The following is a 17,437-nucleotide window of genomic DNA, read 5'->3' on the forward strand; positions in this document are numbered from 1 at the left end:
AGCTGGTGAGAACGGTTCCACTTTCCATTTTATTGCAACCTCGTTTCTCTCCCATCTTCCACTTGTTCCAGCCGCCTCACGATAGGCCAGTCTTTCTTTCTGTGTCTGGAGCAGGGCGTCTACCGTGTATACTCTGCTGTTTCCTCCACCACTGCTGCCGTTGAGCTTTCTACTGGCCAGTTGCCCCTCCAACCGAGGCACTGCCCCACATCTGCTGAGGGGCCCTGGGCACAGCCCTTTCTGCAGCAGCAGGAGCAGCCGCCCCCTCCCCAGGCTCACGCGTTCACCTGCAGTCGTCTCAGCTTCTGGCAGAGGTACTGCTTGGCCCCTCCCAAGCCGATCACTTTCTCCAGGTCCTTGTAGGGCAGCTGCATCGCAGAAGCAGACAAAGGCCGGCAGGGATGTTTTCTCTCCTCCCAAAACTGTTCACGCACGAGCTGCACTGCTGAGGGCCAGGCCAGGGCCCACCATACTCAAAACAACAAAGAGTGTGGTGGTCCCGCTCCAGGCCTGGGGCAGGTCCGCTCAATCCTCCCCCTGCCCCCGAAACAGGCCACGGGCAGGGAAGAGAACCCCAGCAGCCCATCCCAGGAGGGGAGATCCCACTTACCTGCACCAGGTGGTAGCCCAGCAGGTGGAGATGCCGATTGCGCATCGCTCGAGAGCCCACCAGGACAGATGAACTCTGGCAGTAATGCCATTCATCATTGACGGACAGCACCACTCTGCGAAACAAGACCGGTATGGCAACTGCCGCAGCCACCCACGTCCTGCCTCGGGTTCTGGTCCCCACAGCAGACAAGTCTGGGGGCCTGCAGGCGCGGGAGGGGCTTCATGCTCCTGCTTGCAGAAACCTCCCTCCTCCCCCTCCCCCGCTTCAGCCAGGTAGCACCAGAGAGCGGGGTGCTGGTGGGACCATTTCCGAGCCCCTCCAGAGAGGGCGCTGTGCCCCTGGCCCAGTCCTCAAGCCAGCCAGTCTCTGGTCATCCCCAGGCCCTGAGCCAGATGCAGCTCTCGGCCCTCTAGAGCAAGTCTGTCCCCACAGCCAGCAAGCAGGCAGGCAGGCAGGGCTGAGAAACCTGACATTCTGTGCTCCCCACCCTGCGTGCCTCTGAGCATCCTTCACACAGGCCTCACGCCACCATCACCCCCGCGCACAAACACTTCCTTCTTGACTGGCCAGGTGCTCCACACAATTCCCGCGAGCAGCCCACAGAGTTAGCGAGGCTACCACTTCTCCAGAATGTGTGGATGTAACGGAGCGCCAGTGACTGCCACCCACACAATCCTGGCTCCAGATCAGAGCCTGGGAGAGATTGAGGGGTTCTGAGCAACAAAGCAAGTGGTTAATAACCCCAAGGTCCCAGCAGATACCTGTGGATTCCCTGGGCCTTCTGTGTTCCATCTGGCACTGCTCCTGCAGAGCTGGGCAGGCATGGGGAGCCCACTGGGGCTGCTGGGAGGAGATGCCCCTCCTTTGGCAGGTGCTGCTGAGGTCCAATGCCTTGGGTGGGGGGACTGAAGTGGGGGGCAGCTTCAGCTGTGCTGCAGAGCGAGCCAGTTGGAGAGCTGCCCATCGTGAAAGGGCTGCTTGGCAGGGCTGTGGTTGTGGAAGGCTCCTCCCCCGGACAACAGCCACAGCCCTGAGGTGTCGGCAGCTGCGGGGTCTCCTCTGGCACAAGAATGCTGCTGCTCAGCCGCTGCTGCCTGGAGAGTGATGCCTGCAGCGTAGCCAAGGAGAGAGTCTGGAAATACGGAGTTTCCGGGGGGCTTACAGCCTGGGAAGGTTGTGAGACCTGGCGCAGTGGGAGGACTGAGCCTGAATGGGAGATCCAGAGCAGGAAATCTGCAGAGAGAGGAATTGACAAGGCAAGGCAGGCCACACCAGCACGGAGGGGGAAGTCAGGGCTGAGGAAAGGCTTCCAAAAGCCCCAACTCCAAAGGAGAGAGTGGCTCTCGTGTCCACCCTCCCACCATAGGAAGTGATCACAAAATCTGCTGGAAATATATGAAGCAGGAAGGGGGCATCTTTTTTTCTGGGTAAAAGAAACCGTTAACTTTTGAGGGTAGCTGAGATCCATGGAATACCATAGGGTTTTTATCAGCCCTCCTTACTACTTAAAACACAAACACACGCTAAAACGAGCTGATCCAGAGGAGTTGGCCGTGTTAGTCTGCAGTAGCAAAATAGCAAAGAGTCCAGTCACACCTTCAAGACTAACCAACTTTATTGTAGCATAAGCTATCAAGAGCCACAGCTCTCTTTGTCAGATGCTGTGCAGCTGTGCAGTGAGAGAGATCTGGGAGGGCTAATCCTTCCCCCCTTTGGTCTGTTTCCTGGGTTCAACCCTCCCCCTCCCCGCAAACTATGTGCCCCATGAGGAAAAATACAGAGGTCCATCATACAGGAGGTCCAAAAATGGCATTTTTAAAACATGAGTTAAAAAGCAGTTCACCCATGCACCCAAAATATTTCATGAGAGGTATCCTAATTCTTTTTCCCCCCCATCTCCCCCTCATTTGCCTGGGTCTTCACCTTTCTAATGCTGACAAAAGACAACGTATGCAAGGCTCAATCTCACTGCAAGCATGGGGCTGCTGGGAGGAGGGGGTAGAGGAAAGTATCTGAGCTGATGCACGCGTTGGGTGCAGAGGAGAAAACCTCTGAAGTTTAATTACATATGAAAAAACCCTTTCAAAACCTTAACTGCAGGCTGGGCTCATACAACTAATTTTCTGAAAAGAAAACTGATTGGGAGCTTTGTAATTCTTCATGTACGTTTTGCTGCAGATGGCAAGCTGCAGAACTTGACAAACCAAAAAAGAGCGAGGAGAGGGCGTTCCCCAAAAGGCCTTTGGAAACCAGAGTGAGAATGGTACCGTTAAGAAAACTCAAGTGAACGGGGCAGTTGAGAGCCTGCCTAGCTCGGCAGGAGCCGGACCCGCCAGCCTCAGCCAGGGCCCCTGAGTGGCAGCTCAGTTTATGGAGGGGGTGAACTTTTGAATATGCAGCACTCGGACAGGAATGCGAAGGGCGGGAAGCAAGTTCCCTCCCAGGGAAAGTTTATGCACTTTCCAGACAAGTCTGCTTGGCCATTCGTGGAGAGGGAGTGCCAGAGAGGATGGAACCACCTTGGTCTGGTCAAGCAGGGCTTGGGCCCTTGTTTTGGAAGGCCTGAACCCTGCCGAAACAAAGCAGCCCTCCTGCACTCTCCCGTGCCCTGCCCACCGGATCCAGACACTGCCCTCTTTCCGGCGGCTCTCTCACCTGCACAATACCCTGGGGGCAGCACTTCATTCTGCCGAAAACCGTCTTCACCTACAAGCTGCCGGAGAGCCTCTGCCACAAGTCCTTTGTAACTAGGGAAAGCAGCAGAGGAAAGCCCTTGTCACAAAGACTCCGAGGCAAGAAACCCTGGCGCAGCAGGGGTGGGTGGGAAGCCCCCTCCCACAGGCCTCGGGGGACACAGACCGAGAGGAGGCACCACCTTGTCCTCCCCTTGGCTCACGCACCTCAAGAACCACTGGCCGTCCCCTTGGCTCAACCGCCACCCCCCCTCCCACCCCACGTCCTGATTCAAAGTATCTTTTGCTAAAAATAGTTGCTTCTGGCTCAGCGGGTGGTATGAACGGTTTCCCTTCTTACATATTTTTTATTTGTTTGAAACATTTTAAAGCTGCCTTGCCATCTCACTTATGGTCCCCAAGGTGGCAAACAATAGAAACGTTAAAGCAAAATTAAAACATGTAAATATATAAAAACAATTAAAACAAATGCAAGGAAAGGTCAGTAGGACTCAGTGAGGGAACACCAGACAAAGCAGAACAAGCCTTCCCCCGCTGTAGGAGAGCAACGGCAACAGCGGAGAGAGAAGTTTCCCTGGGGAAGGAGTTCCACAGTTTCTGTGGCACCTCCCAGAAGGCACTCTCTCAGGCTGCCACCCATCTAGCTGGAGGTTGCAGGGCCACCCAAACAAGGCCTCTGGAGACAGCCAGAGTGGTCAGTAGGTTCGCATAGGAGTAGGCGGTCCTTAACCTCTGGATCATATAACTCTGACTCAGTATTTTCAGCCTCCACTCCCAAAAATGGCCTTCCAGGGCCAAAAAAATCTTTGAGCCTCTCTGCCAATACATTTGTACATCTTCTCATGAAAAAGGACACTTCCAAAACAACATGGGAAGTTCTCTGAGTGTACTCGACCACCTCCTCTCCTTGACCCCAGCCTGCTCACCTGTACTTGTGGTTGGCTTCATCTGCAGTGAGAGCGCCATCAAACATGCACACACGGTACTGGGGGTCGAGGCGGGGGCCATCATACTGTTGGACTTCCAGGGCAACAGCTGCGTCCAGAAAGGAGAGGTAGCGGCGTACAATCAACCCACAGGGGCTACCTATGAAGAGGAGGCAGGAGAGCAGAGTTCAGCCCACCCACTGCAGATCCAGCCAGGAAGGAGTGGATATATGGATCCCACCCCCCACATGGAAAAACTTTGGAACATTTTTTCCCAGAGGGCTTTTCTTGTGATCTTTCTGATGGAAAATTCTGGGGGAACACAAAAAACTCCCACACTATTAACTATGAAACAGCCCAAGTAGTAGTAGTAGTAGTAGTAGTAATATTCCATTTATATACCACCCTTCAGGACAACTTAACACCCGCTCAAAGCAGTTTACAAAGTATGGCATTATTATCTCCACAACAAAACACCCTGTGAGGAGGGTGGGGCTGAGAGAGTGCCAGAGAGCCGTGACTAGCCCAAGGCCACCCAGCTGGCTTCAAGTGGAGTGAATCAAACCCGGTTCTCCAGGCCAGAGTCCCGTGCTCTTAACCACTACACCAGAGCAGCCCAACTGATGCTTCATCTTGGATAACATCCAAATCACAAGATGCTATTGCTCCACGATATGCCACGTTGGTCAGGACCCACCTGGAGTATTGTGTGAAGTTCTGGAGGCCTGATTTCAAAAGGGATGTGGAGAAACTGGGCATGGGTGCAGAGAGCAACCGGGACGATCAGGGGCCTGGAGACCAAGGCCTGCTAGGAAAGACTGAGGGACCTGGGAATGTTGAGTCTGGAGGAGGCCGAGAGTAGACATGCTTGCTCTCTTTAAGTATTTGAAAGGCTGTCACTGACAGCGGGGAAGGGAGCTGTTCCCCTTGGCAACAGAGAATAGGACTCAAAATAATGGGTTTAAACTACAGGAGGGAAGGTACTGGCTGGACTTTGGGAAGAGCTTCTTCACATTAAGAGTAATTTAGCAGTGGAATTGGCTGCCGGGGGACATGGTGGGTCTTTAAGGAGAAGCTGGACAACTGCTCTTGCATTGGGCAGGGCGTCGGACTAGATGGTCTGTAAGGCCCCTTCCAACTCAATGATTCTGTTTGTAACTCTTGTGTTTTGGACCATTTTTCGTCTGCTTTTAGGCCAGGCTATGGGACAGATAGAGCTCTCGTCTGAATATAGGAAAAGGCCATGCCTCTTTGCTCATCCTCCTGGGTCTATCTGTAGCTTTTCATACAGTAGATCATGCCATCCCACTAAGGTGTTTGGAGGCAGAAGTAGGTATCACACAACCTGACTGGATGGGTTTAAATTGTTCATGGAACAGCTAACTTCAGAGTGGGAATTTTGTGGGGTTCCACAGGGTACTATCTTATCCCCTATGTTATACAACCCCCATGTAAAGGAAAACATTACTCAAAGCTCTGGAATTGAATGTCATCAAATGTGGATGATACCCAGCTCTCTCTCTCTCTCCAAATCCCCAGGTGAGGCAGTAGAGCAGAGGCCCCCAATATGCTGCCCATGAGCAACATGGCACCCTCCAACACTCTTCTTGGTGCCTGCCAAGAGTTTTCAACGAGTAGGGCCAGGTAGGGATTTTAACTGTAACGCTTCTGACTGGTCATTAGAGATTTGATCGGCTGTGCAGATTTTTAAAAACGTTGCTTTGGCAGCAGCTGCCACTATAGCACAAGGATTTGTGCTTGAAAGTAAGCTGCACCCACCACGCTGTGTCAGAATTCCAGAAGTGTTTGCAGGCTCAAAAAGGTTGGGGAACCCTACAGAAAAGGTCTTAAATCCATACCTGACTGCTGGGATCCAATGGCTGAAAGTGAACAAATTAAGTGAAACCAGACAAGACAGAAATGGTGCTGGTTGGAAAGCTGGAGATTCTGAAGCATCAACTGAGCTCTCCGCTTTTGATAGGTTTAGTTGACTCTGACTTGATCGGTTAAGAGCCTAAGTGTTACACTGGATCAAGCACTGCTGCTAGACAAGTAAGTTAATGCAGCCACAGAAAATGCATTCTTCCAACTTCCAAGTTAGTTTAGCCTTGAGAAAGGCTCCCTACCTTGACACAGCTGATCTGGCCACCTGGATTCATGACACAGTAACACTGAAACTGGACTGCTGTAATAAACAGCTTTAACTTTTTAGTTTTGGACACTATAGTTTAAGAAGGATATTGACAAGATGGAACGTGTCCAGAGGAGGGCAACGAAAATGGTGAGTGGCCAGGAGACCAAGTCTTATAATGAAAGGCTGAAGGAATTGGGTATATTTAGCCTGGAGAGGAGGCAACTGAGAGGTGATATGATAGCCCTGTTCAAGTACTTGAAGGGTGTCACGTAGAGGATGAAGCAGAGTTGTTTTCTGTTGCCTCAGTGAGTTAGACCAGAAACAATGGATTAGAAGTAAAGCAAAAGAGTTTCCCACTAAACTTTAGGAAGAATTTCCTGACAGAGCAGCTCCTCAGTGGAACGGGCTTCTTCCAGAGGTGGCGAGTTCTCTTTCCTTGGAGGTATTTAAGAAGAGGCTCGATGGTCACCTGACAGCAATGCTGATTCTATGGCTCAGTATGAATTTAGGCAGATCAAGAGAGGGAGGGCATGAAGGGAGGAGCCAGGGCGCGGTTCTCATGGCGCTTTCTTATACACCCACGGAATAGAAGACCCAATTTGGGGTCAGAAAGGAATTTTCCTCCAGGCCTGGTGTTTTTATGCCTTCCTCTGGGCAAGGGTCACTGAGGGAGGTGGGGGGATAGCTGTGAATCTCCTGCATTGTGCCAGGGGATGAACTAGATGACCCTTGGGGGGGGGGGTCTTCCATCTCTGTTTCTATGTAATGCACTCCATTTAGATCTCTAAGTTAATTTGGAGACTCCCATGGTGCAGAAAGCCATAACTTGGTTATTATTGGGATCTAGGTGGAGCACGCGTATTACTCCCATTCTCCACTCTATTGAGATACCATTAGTTACGGGGTTCACATCAAGGTATCAACTAGTACACTCAAGGCCCATCATGATCTTGGTCCCTCATGTCTGCAGGACTGCCTCTCCCCCACCATGGCAGCTTGGCTCATCTGAACAGGGCCTTTAGATGGTGCCACACTGCAAATGGGAAAAAATCAGCAACTTGCCCATACATGAACCTTATGGAATAGCTTGCCAGAAAGAGCTCAGGAAAGTTCCTGTGCTCCTAGCTTTTTGCAAACTATACAAAATTCAATTAATCAGGAGGATTTTTACACCAAAAATAGGACTGTGTTGTAAGAAAATAGTTCAGAGAGATCCACTGGAAAGGTTTAGAGACTGCAGACTATACTTCTGTGTACTGTCTGTTACTGCAAGTATGCCTCTATGGAGTAATTTCCACATCATTTAATATGTGAGGTAAAAATGCTTACTGTTTGTTTCAGCTGTTTGTTTTTAAATGTCTGCAACCCATACCCCATGGTATTGTTTATTGACTGTCCCAGCTGGACTCTACAGTGAACAGCACATATTACCTATTGCTGTATCCTGCTATTTAACGTGTCACATTAATACTTAGGCTTTGCCTCAGCTCTCTACTTGGTTTCAGACGTCCTCAATCCCAACCCCAATCCTATTACGTGGATTACTGGACATCCCACACTGCTGACTGTATCGATTTATATGGTATAATACGCCTTGGGCCTCACCTGAAAGACAGGGATGCAAATAATGCAAAATAGTAATAGCAGCAGCAGTTTAGGTTTGATATGAAACTTCCTAATACTCCCCACCATCCCCTCCCGCCCATGGCTTCAACATTCCTGGAAATTTTACATCACCAGCAAGGAATTCATGGAAGCCGCAGCAGCACCAACCCCTTTCGGCACTTACTGGTGACATTGCCAAGGAAGACTGGAGAAAAGACTTTGTGCAGGGCAGCCAAGGGGAAATGTTGCAACTGGAAGAGGGACATGAGGATGTTGACTGTGGCCAGGGGAGAAGCAGCCGCCTTCTGCACCAGCACAGACTCCAGCTGGGAGAAAAGCTCAGGGTGGTTGGAGGGCCGATAGTTTGTGCGGCTGAAGGGGAAGACCATCTTCTGGATCACCTGGAGCACAGGACCAGAAGGGCATCGTGGATCAACACTCAGCAGTCCTCAGCCTGGCCTCTCCTTCTAAGTTGTCCCACCGCCTGCATTCCTCACATGATGCTGGCCCCGGCAGTTTATTGTTTTACTTCCTTTATTTATTCCCTGCTTTTTCCTCCCCAAAGCAGCATACATCATTCTCTTCCACCCCACCATATTATCCTCACAACAACCCTGCGAGGTAGGTTAGGCTGAGAGTGTGACTGACCCAAGGCCACCCAGAGAGCTTATATGGCAGAGCGGAGATTCGAAACCCGGTCTCCCAGATCCTCCGCCCCGTGCACTGTTCGTTCCTGTCCAGTGCTCGATCATTCCTCCCGCTCCGGGTTTCCGAATTCGGGGCTCAGTGAGAGAGACTGCGGCAAACCAGCCACACGAGGGCGCCGCCGGGGCTTCCCCACAGCGCCGCCCTCCCCCCGCAAGGGGCAGCCCCCCCCCCCCGGCCGCCCACCTTGGGGTCCAGCTGCTGGACGCGGGCGAGCAGGAAGTCGGCGAGGCTGTCCAGCAAGCGCGGCTCCCGCAGGCGGTGCCGGGCCAGGTACTTGGCGATCAGGGCCACGGTGGCGGGGCTCAGGCCGTCCACCCGCCCGGGCAGCCAGTCTGCGGGAGAGAAGCGCAGCCGGCGGCCTCAGCAGCGGCGGCGCCCCGCGGCTCCCCGCCCCGCCGCCCCTCCCTCCCAGGCGGCCCCCACCTACCGGCCGGGCGGCGGGCGGGGCGCCTCTGGCAGAAGGCGGGCGAGCCGAAGAGGGCCCGCAGGGCGGCGTCGCCGGGGGGCCGGGCTCGCGAGGCCGCCTCTGCACCCGCCGGCCCGGGGCGCGGGGCGCCGGCAGAGCCCGCGGCGGGGCCGGGCGCGGGAGGATGCCGCGCCCGCCAGCGCTCCAGCAGCCCCTGCAGGGCGGCCTGCGGCGGCCGGTGCAACCCGGCGGCGGCGGCCGGGAGGGCGAGCGGGAGGCGACGGCGGAGGAGCTCCGCAGGCCTGCGGGGCCGCAGCATGGCCGGGCCGGGAAGGAGGGCCGGGCCCTCAGCCGCGCGCCGCCATCGCGCTTCTCGGCCGGAAGCCCCGTCGCAGCACTTCCGGCGCGTCACTTCCTGCGGAGGGCCCCTCCCCGGCGCTTCCGGGGCGGCGCTATCTGCGGTAGACGGCGAAGGCCACGAGGCTGAAGAGGAGGGTGAGGCCGGCCAGGGCGCTGGTGGCGGCGGCGGTGAAGACGTGGCGGTAGTGCAGCTGCAGCAGCCACAGCGCGCCCAGCAGCAGCGCGAAGAGCGGCACCATCAGCCCGCCCACCTGCAGCGCGGCCTCCGGGCGGGCGGCGGAGGCGGGCGGGGCGGGCGGCGGGGCGCCGGGCGGCGGCAGGTGGCAGTGCAGCACGCTGTGGTGGGCCAGGTGCAGGGCGGCCAGCGGCTGCGCGTCGTCGCGGAGCAGTTGTCCCTGGTAGATGAGGCGCACCAGCCGCTCCTGGCCGGGGAAGTGGGCCCTGCCGCCGGGGGGGGGGGAGAGAGAGAGAGAGAGAAGGGGGGCACCGTCAGGGTCAGGGCCAGGCCATGGGCGGAGGGGAGAGGGCGCCGCCCGCCCAGCAGCAGCAGCAGCCCCCCCCCCCGCAGCAACCGCGCTGGGCCAGACCCCGGCAGAAGCCGCCCTCGGAGCAGCGGGGTTAGGCAGCTCCTGCCTGAGAAAGGGCCCTCGGAGCAGGGCCTGAGGCCACGACAGGCGGGAGCTCCGGGCTGGCATTCCTGCCCCATCAAAGCTATTTTCACGTCACCATTCTCCACAAGGGGAAAGACTGACCAGTGACCCGATTGCAGCACACCAGGGGCACTTTGCACCACCTCCTGAACTCCAACCAAGACATGCCCTAGGCACCATCAGAGGTCTCTAGAACAGCCGCTTTTCTAGACCAGAGTAAGTGGCCCAACAAATGACGGCAATGTTTGCCTGCCCATCTTCCTAATGATGTTAAGCAGAGGGTAGACGGGAGAAAGTAGGGCCGCGAGAGGGGAAGCAGCTGGATGGGTGGCCAAGGGCCCCCCTCACTCTTTCTCCAGCTTCATTGCAGCCGGCCACACCGTCCCAGTTCTTCAGAGGCCATCTTCCCTCTGCTGCTTCATCCCTGGCTTTCCCAGCCCCACATCGGAGCTTCCCTTCTCACAGCCGTGTCTGCCCTCAGCTTAACATCACTAAGAAGATGGGTTGAAATCCCAGTCACACCACCAGTAGTTAAAGGTCAATGGTAGTCCAGTTTAGTGTCCAGGACCACGGCAGGTTTACCAGACAGGGCATTAAATGGCAACTGGGATCAATATTCTCAGTTGCTACTGGCAAAAAGAGCCTGATTCTGAATATACACCTCCTGGGTTTGAACTGGCAGGAATGACCCGGAGGGGGATTTAGGGTTGCGGGGTGGAGAAGCTCAACTGAAATGTTAATTCTGTAAGTGGCAGTGATAAAAAAAAGGAAGAACTACACACAAGCAATGATTATGAGAAGGACTGAAAATAAAATCGGGACGCCTTTAGATACCCTGATGTGGAATACTGTATGTAGTCACACAGTAAGGTGAGCAAAAAAAAAAAAGAATGTGCTAAAACATCAAGACAAACGAGCATTTCTTCAAATGTATCAGGAGACAGAAACTGTCCAGGGAGACCGCTGGATCAAAAGGGTTGCTTAAGGAAGACGGGGAAATGGCAGAGAAACTGAATTCTTGACGTTCATTTTCACTATGGAAAATGTGGGGAACGTACCCAAGCTGGAGCTGCTCTTTTTAGAAAGGGAGACTGAAGAACTGTCAAGTCAAGGTGATGATAGATCAAGTTCTACTGGGCCAACCAAGAACCTGTAAATCTCAAGGTCCCGTGGCATACACCCATACTGGGTTCTTGAGGAACTCAGAATGAACCTGCTCATCATCTAACCAGTACCTGTAATGTCACTAAAATTAACTTTCATGCAAGATGACTGGAAAATAGGAACATCACCCTAATTTTTATAAAAAGCCCAGAGGGGATCCAGGAAAATACCAGCCCGTTAGCTTAACATCTGTCCCACGAACATTAGGAGAAAATTACTAACCACCTATTTATTAAGCACTATTATATCTTAAAAGTATCGTTGGTCAGGATATGCAGCAGGGGAGCTGCGGAACAGCCCTCTGAGAGCATTTTTGGCGACCAGGATGAAGGAAAGGCAGGACTTGGCCCCAAAGGCACCTGAAGGGCAGGCAGAACCCAAACAGCCAATGCTAACCTCCTCGGGCATAAGGGCCTCTTTGGGAGTAAGGGCTCGAGAGCCAGGGAGTGGGTGTGACAGACAGAAGCAAGGGGAATAAAAGGCAAGTGCAGGAGGGAAAGGAGGCTGGAGACAGCTGGCAGGGCCTGAGAAGCCAGAAGGACCAGGGAGGCAGAATTCCTGGCCAGGAGAACAGCAGGTGACTCTCTTTGGGCCGAGCTACAGCGATTCAGGAATTGAGGCAGGACCCCAAGCCTAGGAGCAGAGCAGGACCAGGGATGGGCAGATCTCTAGCCTGTAATCTGGCATTAAGCCATTGGGTGCCTGCCTGTTATTGGAGAGCCTGGCGACTGAGGGAATGCCCAGGGGGAGAAGCCGCCCCTGGTCCTGGAAGCCTGACAAGCGCACAGGGGAACAAAGCCTGCCCGGGGGGAGTCAGTGTGGCTTCTGGAAAAGGAAGTCCTGCCTCATCAACCCTGGGAGTTCTTTGAGCAGGTTAATAAATACAAATAAGGGCGATCCAGTAGACATCGTATACCTGGACTTTCAAATGGCTTCTCACAAACTCCCTTGCCAAAGACCCAGGAAAGTTTAGCAATCGTGGGAAAAGAGGGCAGGTTCTATGATGGATAACAACTGGGAGCAGAGAGTAGGAGTATCTCTGGCAATGGAGGACAGTGAACAGAAGGGGACTTCCAAGGATCAGGACTGGTGCTTTTTAATTTGCTCATAAATGACTTAGAATTGGGGGGTGAACAGTCTAGTGGTCAATTTTGTGGACAATACCAAATTATTCAGGATGGTAAAAATGAAGGTGGCTACAGGAGGAGCTTCCTCAATTAGTTAAGTGGGCAACAATGTGACAAAGGAAGTTCAATATTGGTAAGTGTAAGGTGATCCACTCTGGAACAAAAGGATCCTAATTTTAAATATATGCTGATAGGGTTTGAACTGGCTGAGACTAAGATTGAAAGAGATTTTGAGGTTCTCTTCGTCAGATGCACTACAACCTCAAAATCTCTTTCAATCTTAGTCTCAGCCAGTTCAAACGCCATCTAACAAAGAGAGCTGTGGTTCTCGAAAGCTTATGCTACAGTAAAGTTGATTAGTCTTAAAAGGTGCTACTGGACTCTTTACTATTCTCCAATGGAGGGGGGGGGGCGCGAAATGCTGAGCCAGGGACAGTTGGGAGTCCCTTGGGTGGGGAGAGGTGGAGAGAGCCGAGGCAGCAGAAAGGCCGCTGGCTCGGAATCCTGTTCTGGTCCATTGGAACATTCCCTGTTTAACCCCAGTGTATTTAAGAGTGTAAAACCATTCACTCCTATGCTCTTGTAAATAAAGTTTAATTTTGTTTTGTTTAGCCCTGGCTGCTTGGAATCGTTGGCTGAGGGAAAATATTTGACACTCCCACAAAAGCTCTGGTCTCATTAAATGGGCTTAGTCGTTTAAATGGTGGCAGCTTATACGTAAGGACAGTAACCTCTCAGTTCCCTTGCCCCCTGTAGATATACAGGGATGGGGCTGCTTGCCTGGTGGGGCCTCTGGAAGAGGAGAGAAGGCACCCTGTGTGGATTTGAGCCGGGGCGCTCTGCCTGCAAAAGTGGAGGCTAGGCAGGTGGCATGTGGTGGCCAGCCCTTACCTGCCTGGGAAGCCCCAGACCTGTGAAGGGAGGTTTAGGGTGGGGGGCAGTGAGTGGGAAAGGCTGCGGTCTGCCATAACATTCCATTACAGGGGGACATGACAGGCGTTTATAAAACGGTGACTTTCACGGAGAAAGTGGACAGCAAAAAGCTTTTCTAGAACTCAGGGGCAGCCAATTAAACTGTTGGGCAGTAAGTTCAAAGTGGACAAAAGGAAGCATTTTTTTTTTACCCACCAAGTGATTAAAATGTGGAATTCACTGCCAGAGAAGGTAGCGATGGCCATAGGTGGCTTTAAAAGCAGGTCAGGCAGATTCATGGAGGGTTTCATCGCGGTGACTAAAGGGAGGCCGCAGCCCTCTGGACAGCAGCGCTAAGAGGCGGCTTCAGGGGAAGGCCGCCTCCTCCTCTATGCCCTGTGGCTGGCCCTCCAGAGTGACTGGTGGGCCAGTGTGTCAGGCAGGAGGCTGGACCAGAGGGACCCCAGTCCGATCCAGCAGGGCTTGTCAGATGTTCTTACTCTCATAGAGTGTGTGTGTGTGGGGGGGGGGAGAATGAACAGGACAACCAAAACAACAGAGGCAGGAACACCTCCCAGTATGAGGTTTGGGGCTTCTAAGGCAAGATTGGGATGAATTAAACCCACAGGGTTCATGAAAAAGGTTTACAGACTTGCATGTTATGGGGAGAGCTTTTTCTTTCACTACAAGAAGATGGGAGAATGCCATGAAATTAATGGGCTGTTGATTCAGAATGGACAAAAGGAAGAATTTCTTCACAGTGCATCATTAATGTGCAGAACTTACTGCTGCACGATATGGCGAGGGCCGAAAAGGAATTCTGGGGCCACCATACTTATATAGAACTTCCATGTTCGCATGCAGTCTCTACCCTCTGACTGTGGCTGGAGGACAAAGAGCGGGGGGGGGGTGCTCTTTGCTTGTAAATATTGTGTTGGCCACTCGGAACAGACTAGATAAGACCCCTCCCTGCCTCACTGGATTCAGCAGGACCCCTGAGAGTGCACACTGCAGTCACCTTAGTGGAGTTCCTGAGAGGTCAGTGCATTTTGAGAACGCCCACAGCCTGTGTACCCTCGCGCTCTAGCAGTACCAGCAAAGCGAGGGGAAGGAAGACACAACTGAAATGACTAGAGCCAGAATCAGGCTTCTAGAAGCCAGCCCATTCTTTCCCAAGGCTGGGTAGGCACTCAGGGGAATGGGACCTGTCAGTGGAAGAGAGTTGAGAGGCCACAAAACCCCAAGGGGCAGCTCTCCACGTGTGCCACCCCCTGGGGCCTCAGAACTGCCAGCCAAACCTCTGGAGGGAGCGAGGCTGAAGGTGCCTGCGGAAGGTAGGGGGGACTCTGGGCAAGAGAGAGCCTGCAGCTTCCACAGGATCTGAGGGACGTCAACGCATCTCAGCACAAGATCTGCCTGTGGATTTTACTGCCCCCCAACAGGAGGAAGTCGGATTCCCAGGCCAAGGTGTGGAGGCCTCCAGAAGGAAACAGCCCCTTGTTAACCCAGTCCAAGGCGGCTGCAGATTCTGGGTGAGGAGAGGCCTGGAAAGGGCTGGGGGGGGATCGCCCCCGGACCCATCAGCGATGCAGCAGCAGCCCCCCCCCCGCCCCGGGAGCCGCTGGCGCCCCTCACCTCTTAAGCGCGCCCACGGTGTCCTCGGGGCGCACGCGGGCCAGGCGCTCCGTGTCGTTCAGGAACTTCAGCCGGAGGACGATGCCGTGGTCTGCTGGGGAGGCGGCCTCTGGGCTGAGGCCTCCCGGGGGCGGCGAGGGCTGCTCCGGGGAGCTGAGGCCTGTCCTGTGCCGGAGGTCGCCAGAAGCGCCGCCCGGCCCCTCCGAGGCGGCCCCCGCGGACGGCTGGCCCTGCCCGCCCTGCTCGCCCAGCAGCGCCGCCGCCTCTCCTCCCCGCGGCTGCTCCGGGGCCAGGGGCCGGGCGGCGGGGTCCGCTCGCTCCACGGTGCGCGTCGAGAGCCAGGCGAGCAGCAGCACCAGCAGCGCCGACAGCAGCCCGAAGAGCGCCGTCACTTCGTCGCCCACGCCCTCGATGAGCGCCATGGCGGCCCGGCAGGCGCGCCTCACCGGCCTGCGGAGGGCAGAGGGGGCGCGCTGAGGCCGGCCGACGAGACCCAGCCCCGGCCCCGGCCCCGGCCCCGGCAGGCGGCCCGGCCCGCGCCCCCCTCGGCCCCGGGGGGGAGGGGAGGGAGGGGAGGACCCCGGCCCCGGCGCCCCCCGGCCCCGGGCTTTGGGTGGGAGGGAGGGAGGGAGGGAGGGGGCCCGCCTCCTGCTCGGCTTCGGGCTGCAGCCTCTCGCGGGCGGCCCCGGCGTCTCCCCGACCCCCGCGCCAGGCCCCGGGCCAGCAGGGGAGAGCCGGGAGGGGGCGCGCCTGGCCCTCCCTTCGAGGGCAGCCCCCGTTCCCCCCCCCCGAGGCCCCTTCCCCGTTCCCCCGAGCGCGGAGGGCGGCCCAAATCTCGCGAGGGGCGCTTGGCGCGGCCGCCCGGACAGCCCCGGGAGGGAAGGCCGCCGCGCAGCCGCCCCGGAGCGGAGGCCGAGAAGGGTCTGCGGCCGCGCCCCCCCCCCCAACCGCGGCGGCTCCTCTGGCCGCCCCCAGGCGGAGCCCCGCGGCGCCCGGCCCAGAGCGGGCTTCGGAGGGCGGCCTACCTGGCCGGCCCGTCGTGCGGGAAGGGGCGGTGCCGACGGGCTACGCCAGGCCAGCCTCCGCTCTGCCGCCGGGGGTCGCTCCCGCCGCTTCCGCCTTCCCTTCCGGCCGCCTCCGCGCACGCGCCGCTCCCGCCCGGCTTCCGGCCGTGGCGCGGGGTATTGTGGGCGTTGTAGTTCTTCCGGGAGGCCCCGCAGGAAGCAGCCTCGGAGCGGCGGCAGAACCGCCCGGCAGGGCAAGGCAGGGCAGGCCCCGGGCAGGGCGAGTTCGTTGTGCGCGAGCCGGGCCGGGCCGGGCCGGGCCGGGCGGGAGCGGATGGGCCCAGGAAGGGCGTGGAGAAGGCCGGGCAGCAGCGCGGCCGGTGAGGCTCGGGGGCGGTATCAGGCGGGGCGCCTTTGCCCGACGGAGCCCCGAGGCGGGCAGGGAGGGCGAGCCTGGCGCCCCCTCGGTGGAAAAGGCCCCTCATTGTCCCGCTGCAGGCAGCGGAGGGCCAGAAGTGCTGGGACCACAGACACCCCTGTACCGCCTTTGCATCCCGTTTACACGCCCCAAGACTTCTGTGCACTACAGAGGCATTCTGTTTAACATAGAGAGAAACACACACGCACAATAGGGAAGTTCACGCCAGGATGAACACGGAAATACAGTCGCCCATCAGGACAAAAGCAAGGAAAGAGGGAAACAGTATGCTGAAGAACTGTACAGAAGAGAAGGAAGGGGGACAGGTACCTTTGACCAGGACTTTTTTTCTGGGAAAAGAGGTGGTGGAACTCAGGACCACACAATGACGTCCCTTTGGGTCAGCTGGAACAAAGGGGGAGATTTTTAAAGTTTAAATTGCCCTAAGCGAAAATGGTCACATGGCCGGTGGCCCCGCCCCCTGATGGTGGGGGGCAGTCTAAACTCCCCTCGGTCTGGAGATCAGGGGGCGGGGCCACCGGCCAAGTGACCATTTTCAAGAGGTGCTGGAACTCCGCAGCGTTCCAGCTGAAACAAAGCCCTGGTTAGTATAGACATGCCTTAAAAATTAAGTGAAAATTTCTCTCCTAGCAATAATGTGAATCAGTTTTTTACTCAGATAGGAGGGAAGTATTGCAGGGAGGGGGTCTCAGATGCTTCACTAATGAGTTAGGGACCATAGACTTCAACACTATGCTACCTTACATATTATCTGTTGCTTTAAATTTGTACTCCTATATACTACCTGTGCTTCATGGTGTCTAATGTCAGTCCTAGAATTGATTCCGTTCTGTTTCAGCAGTTCTTCAACTCTGTATTGGATCCTTGCTAATGCTATGTCTTTGTAAACTATTTATTTATCCTATGGAAATGTCCTTGACACTGTATGGAAATGTCTTTGATACTGATTGTACTAATCTCACACTATGTAATCCGCCTGGAGTCTCAGTGAGAAAGGTGGACTATAAATGACATAAATAAATAAATAAATGCCAGATGTTCACACTGGATTCAGAAAAGGA

The 17,437-nt window shown here is 55.5% G+C and overlaps 2 protein-coding genes across 3 annotated transcripts; both read right to left on the reverse strand.

Moving 5' to 3' along the window:
- Positions 1–10: 10 nt before the first annotated feature.
- Positions 11–9,410, reverse strand: FASTK (Fas activated serine/threonine kinase). The gene is made up of 8 exons (XM_054991648.1): positions 9,107–9,410; positions 8,863–9,011; positions 8,156–8,372; positions 4,233–4,392; positions 3,269–3,360; positions 1,375–1,846; positions 611–725; positions 11–368 (listed from the first exon to the last, which is right to left on the reverse strand). Exons 1-8 carry the CDS (start codon positions 9,402–9,404, stop codon positions 276–278), a joined length of 1,596 nt encoding a protein of 531 aa, XP_054847623.1. The 5' UTR covers positions 9,405–9,410; the 3' UTR covers positions 11–275.
- Positions 9,411–9,534: 124 nt separating this feature from the next.
- Positions 9,535–16,779, reverse strand: TMUB1 (transmembrane and ubiquitin like domain containing 1). Of its 2 annotated transcripts, none has more exons than XM_054991653.1 (3): positions 16,686–16,779; positions 14,934–15,383; positions 9,535–9,886 (listed from the first exon to the last, which is right to left on the reverse strand). In XM_054991653.1, the coding sequence occupies exons 2-3, from the start codon at positions 15,353–15,355 to the stop codon at positions 9,538–9,540; spliced, it is 771 nt and encodes a 256-aa protein (XP_054847628.1). In that variant the 5' UTR covers positions 15,356–15,383; positions 16,686–16,779; the 3' UTR covers positions 9,535–9,537. The 2 variants fall into 2 exon arrangements, with proteins under 2 accessions (XP_054847628.1, XP_054847626.1); XM_054991651.1 differs by lacking the exon at positions 16,686–16,779 and adding an exon at positions 15,959–16,067.
- Positions 16,780–17,437: the final 658 nt, after the last annotated feature.

Source organism: Eublepharis macularius, chromosome 11 (assembly GCF_028583425.1).
Source record: "Eublepharis macularius isolate TG4126 chromosome 11, MPM_Emac_v1.0, whole genome shotgun sequence".
NCBI classification, from domain to species: Eukaryota; Metazoa; Chordata; class Lepidosauria; order Squamata; family Eublepharidae; genus Eublepharis; species Eublepharis macularius.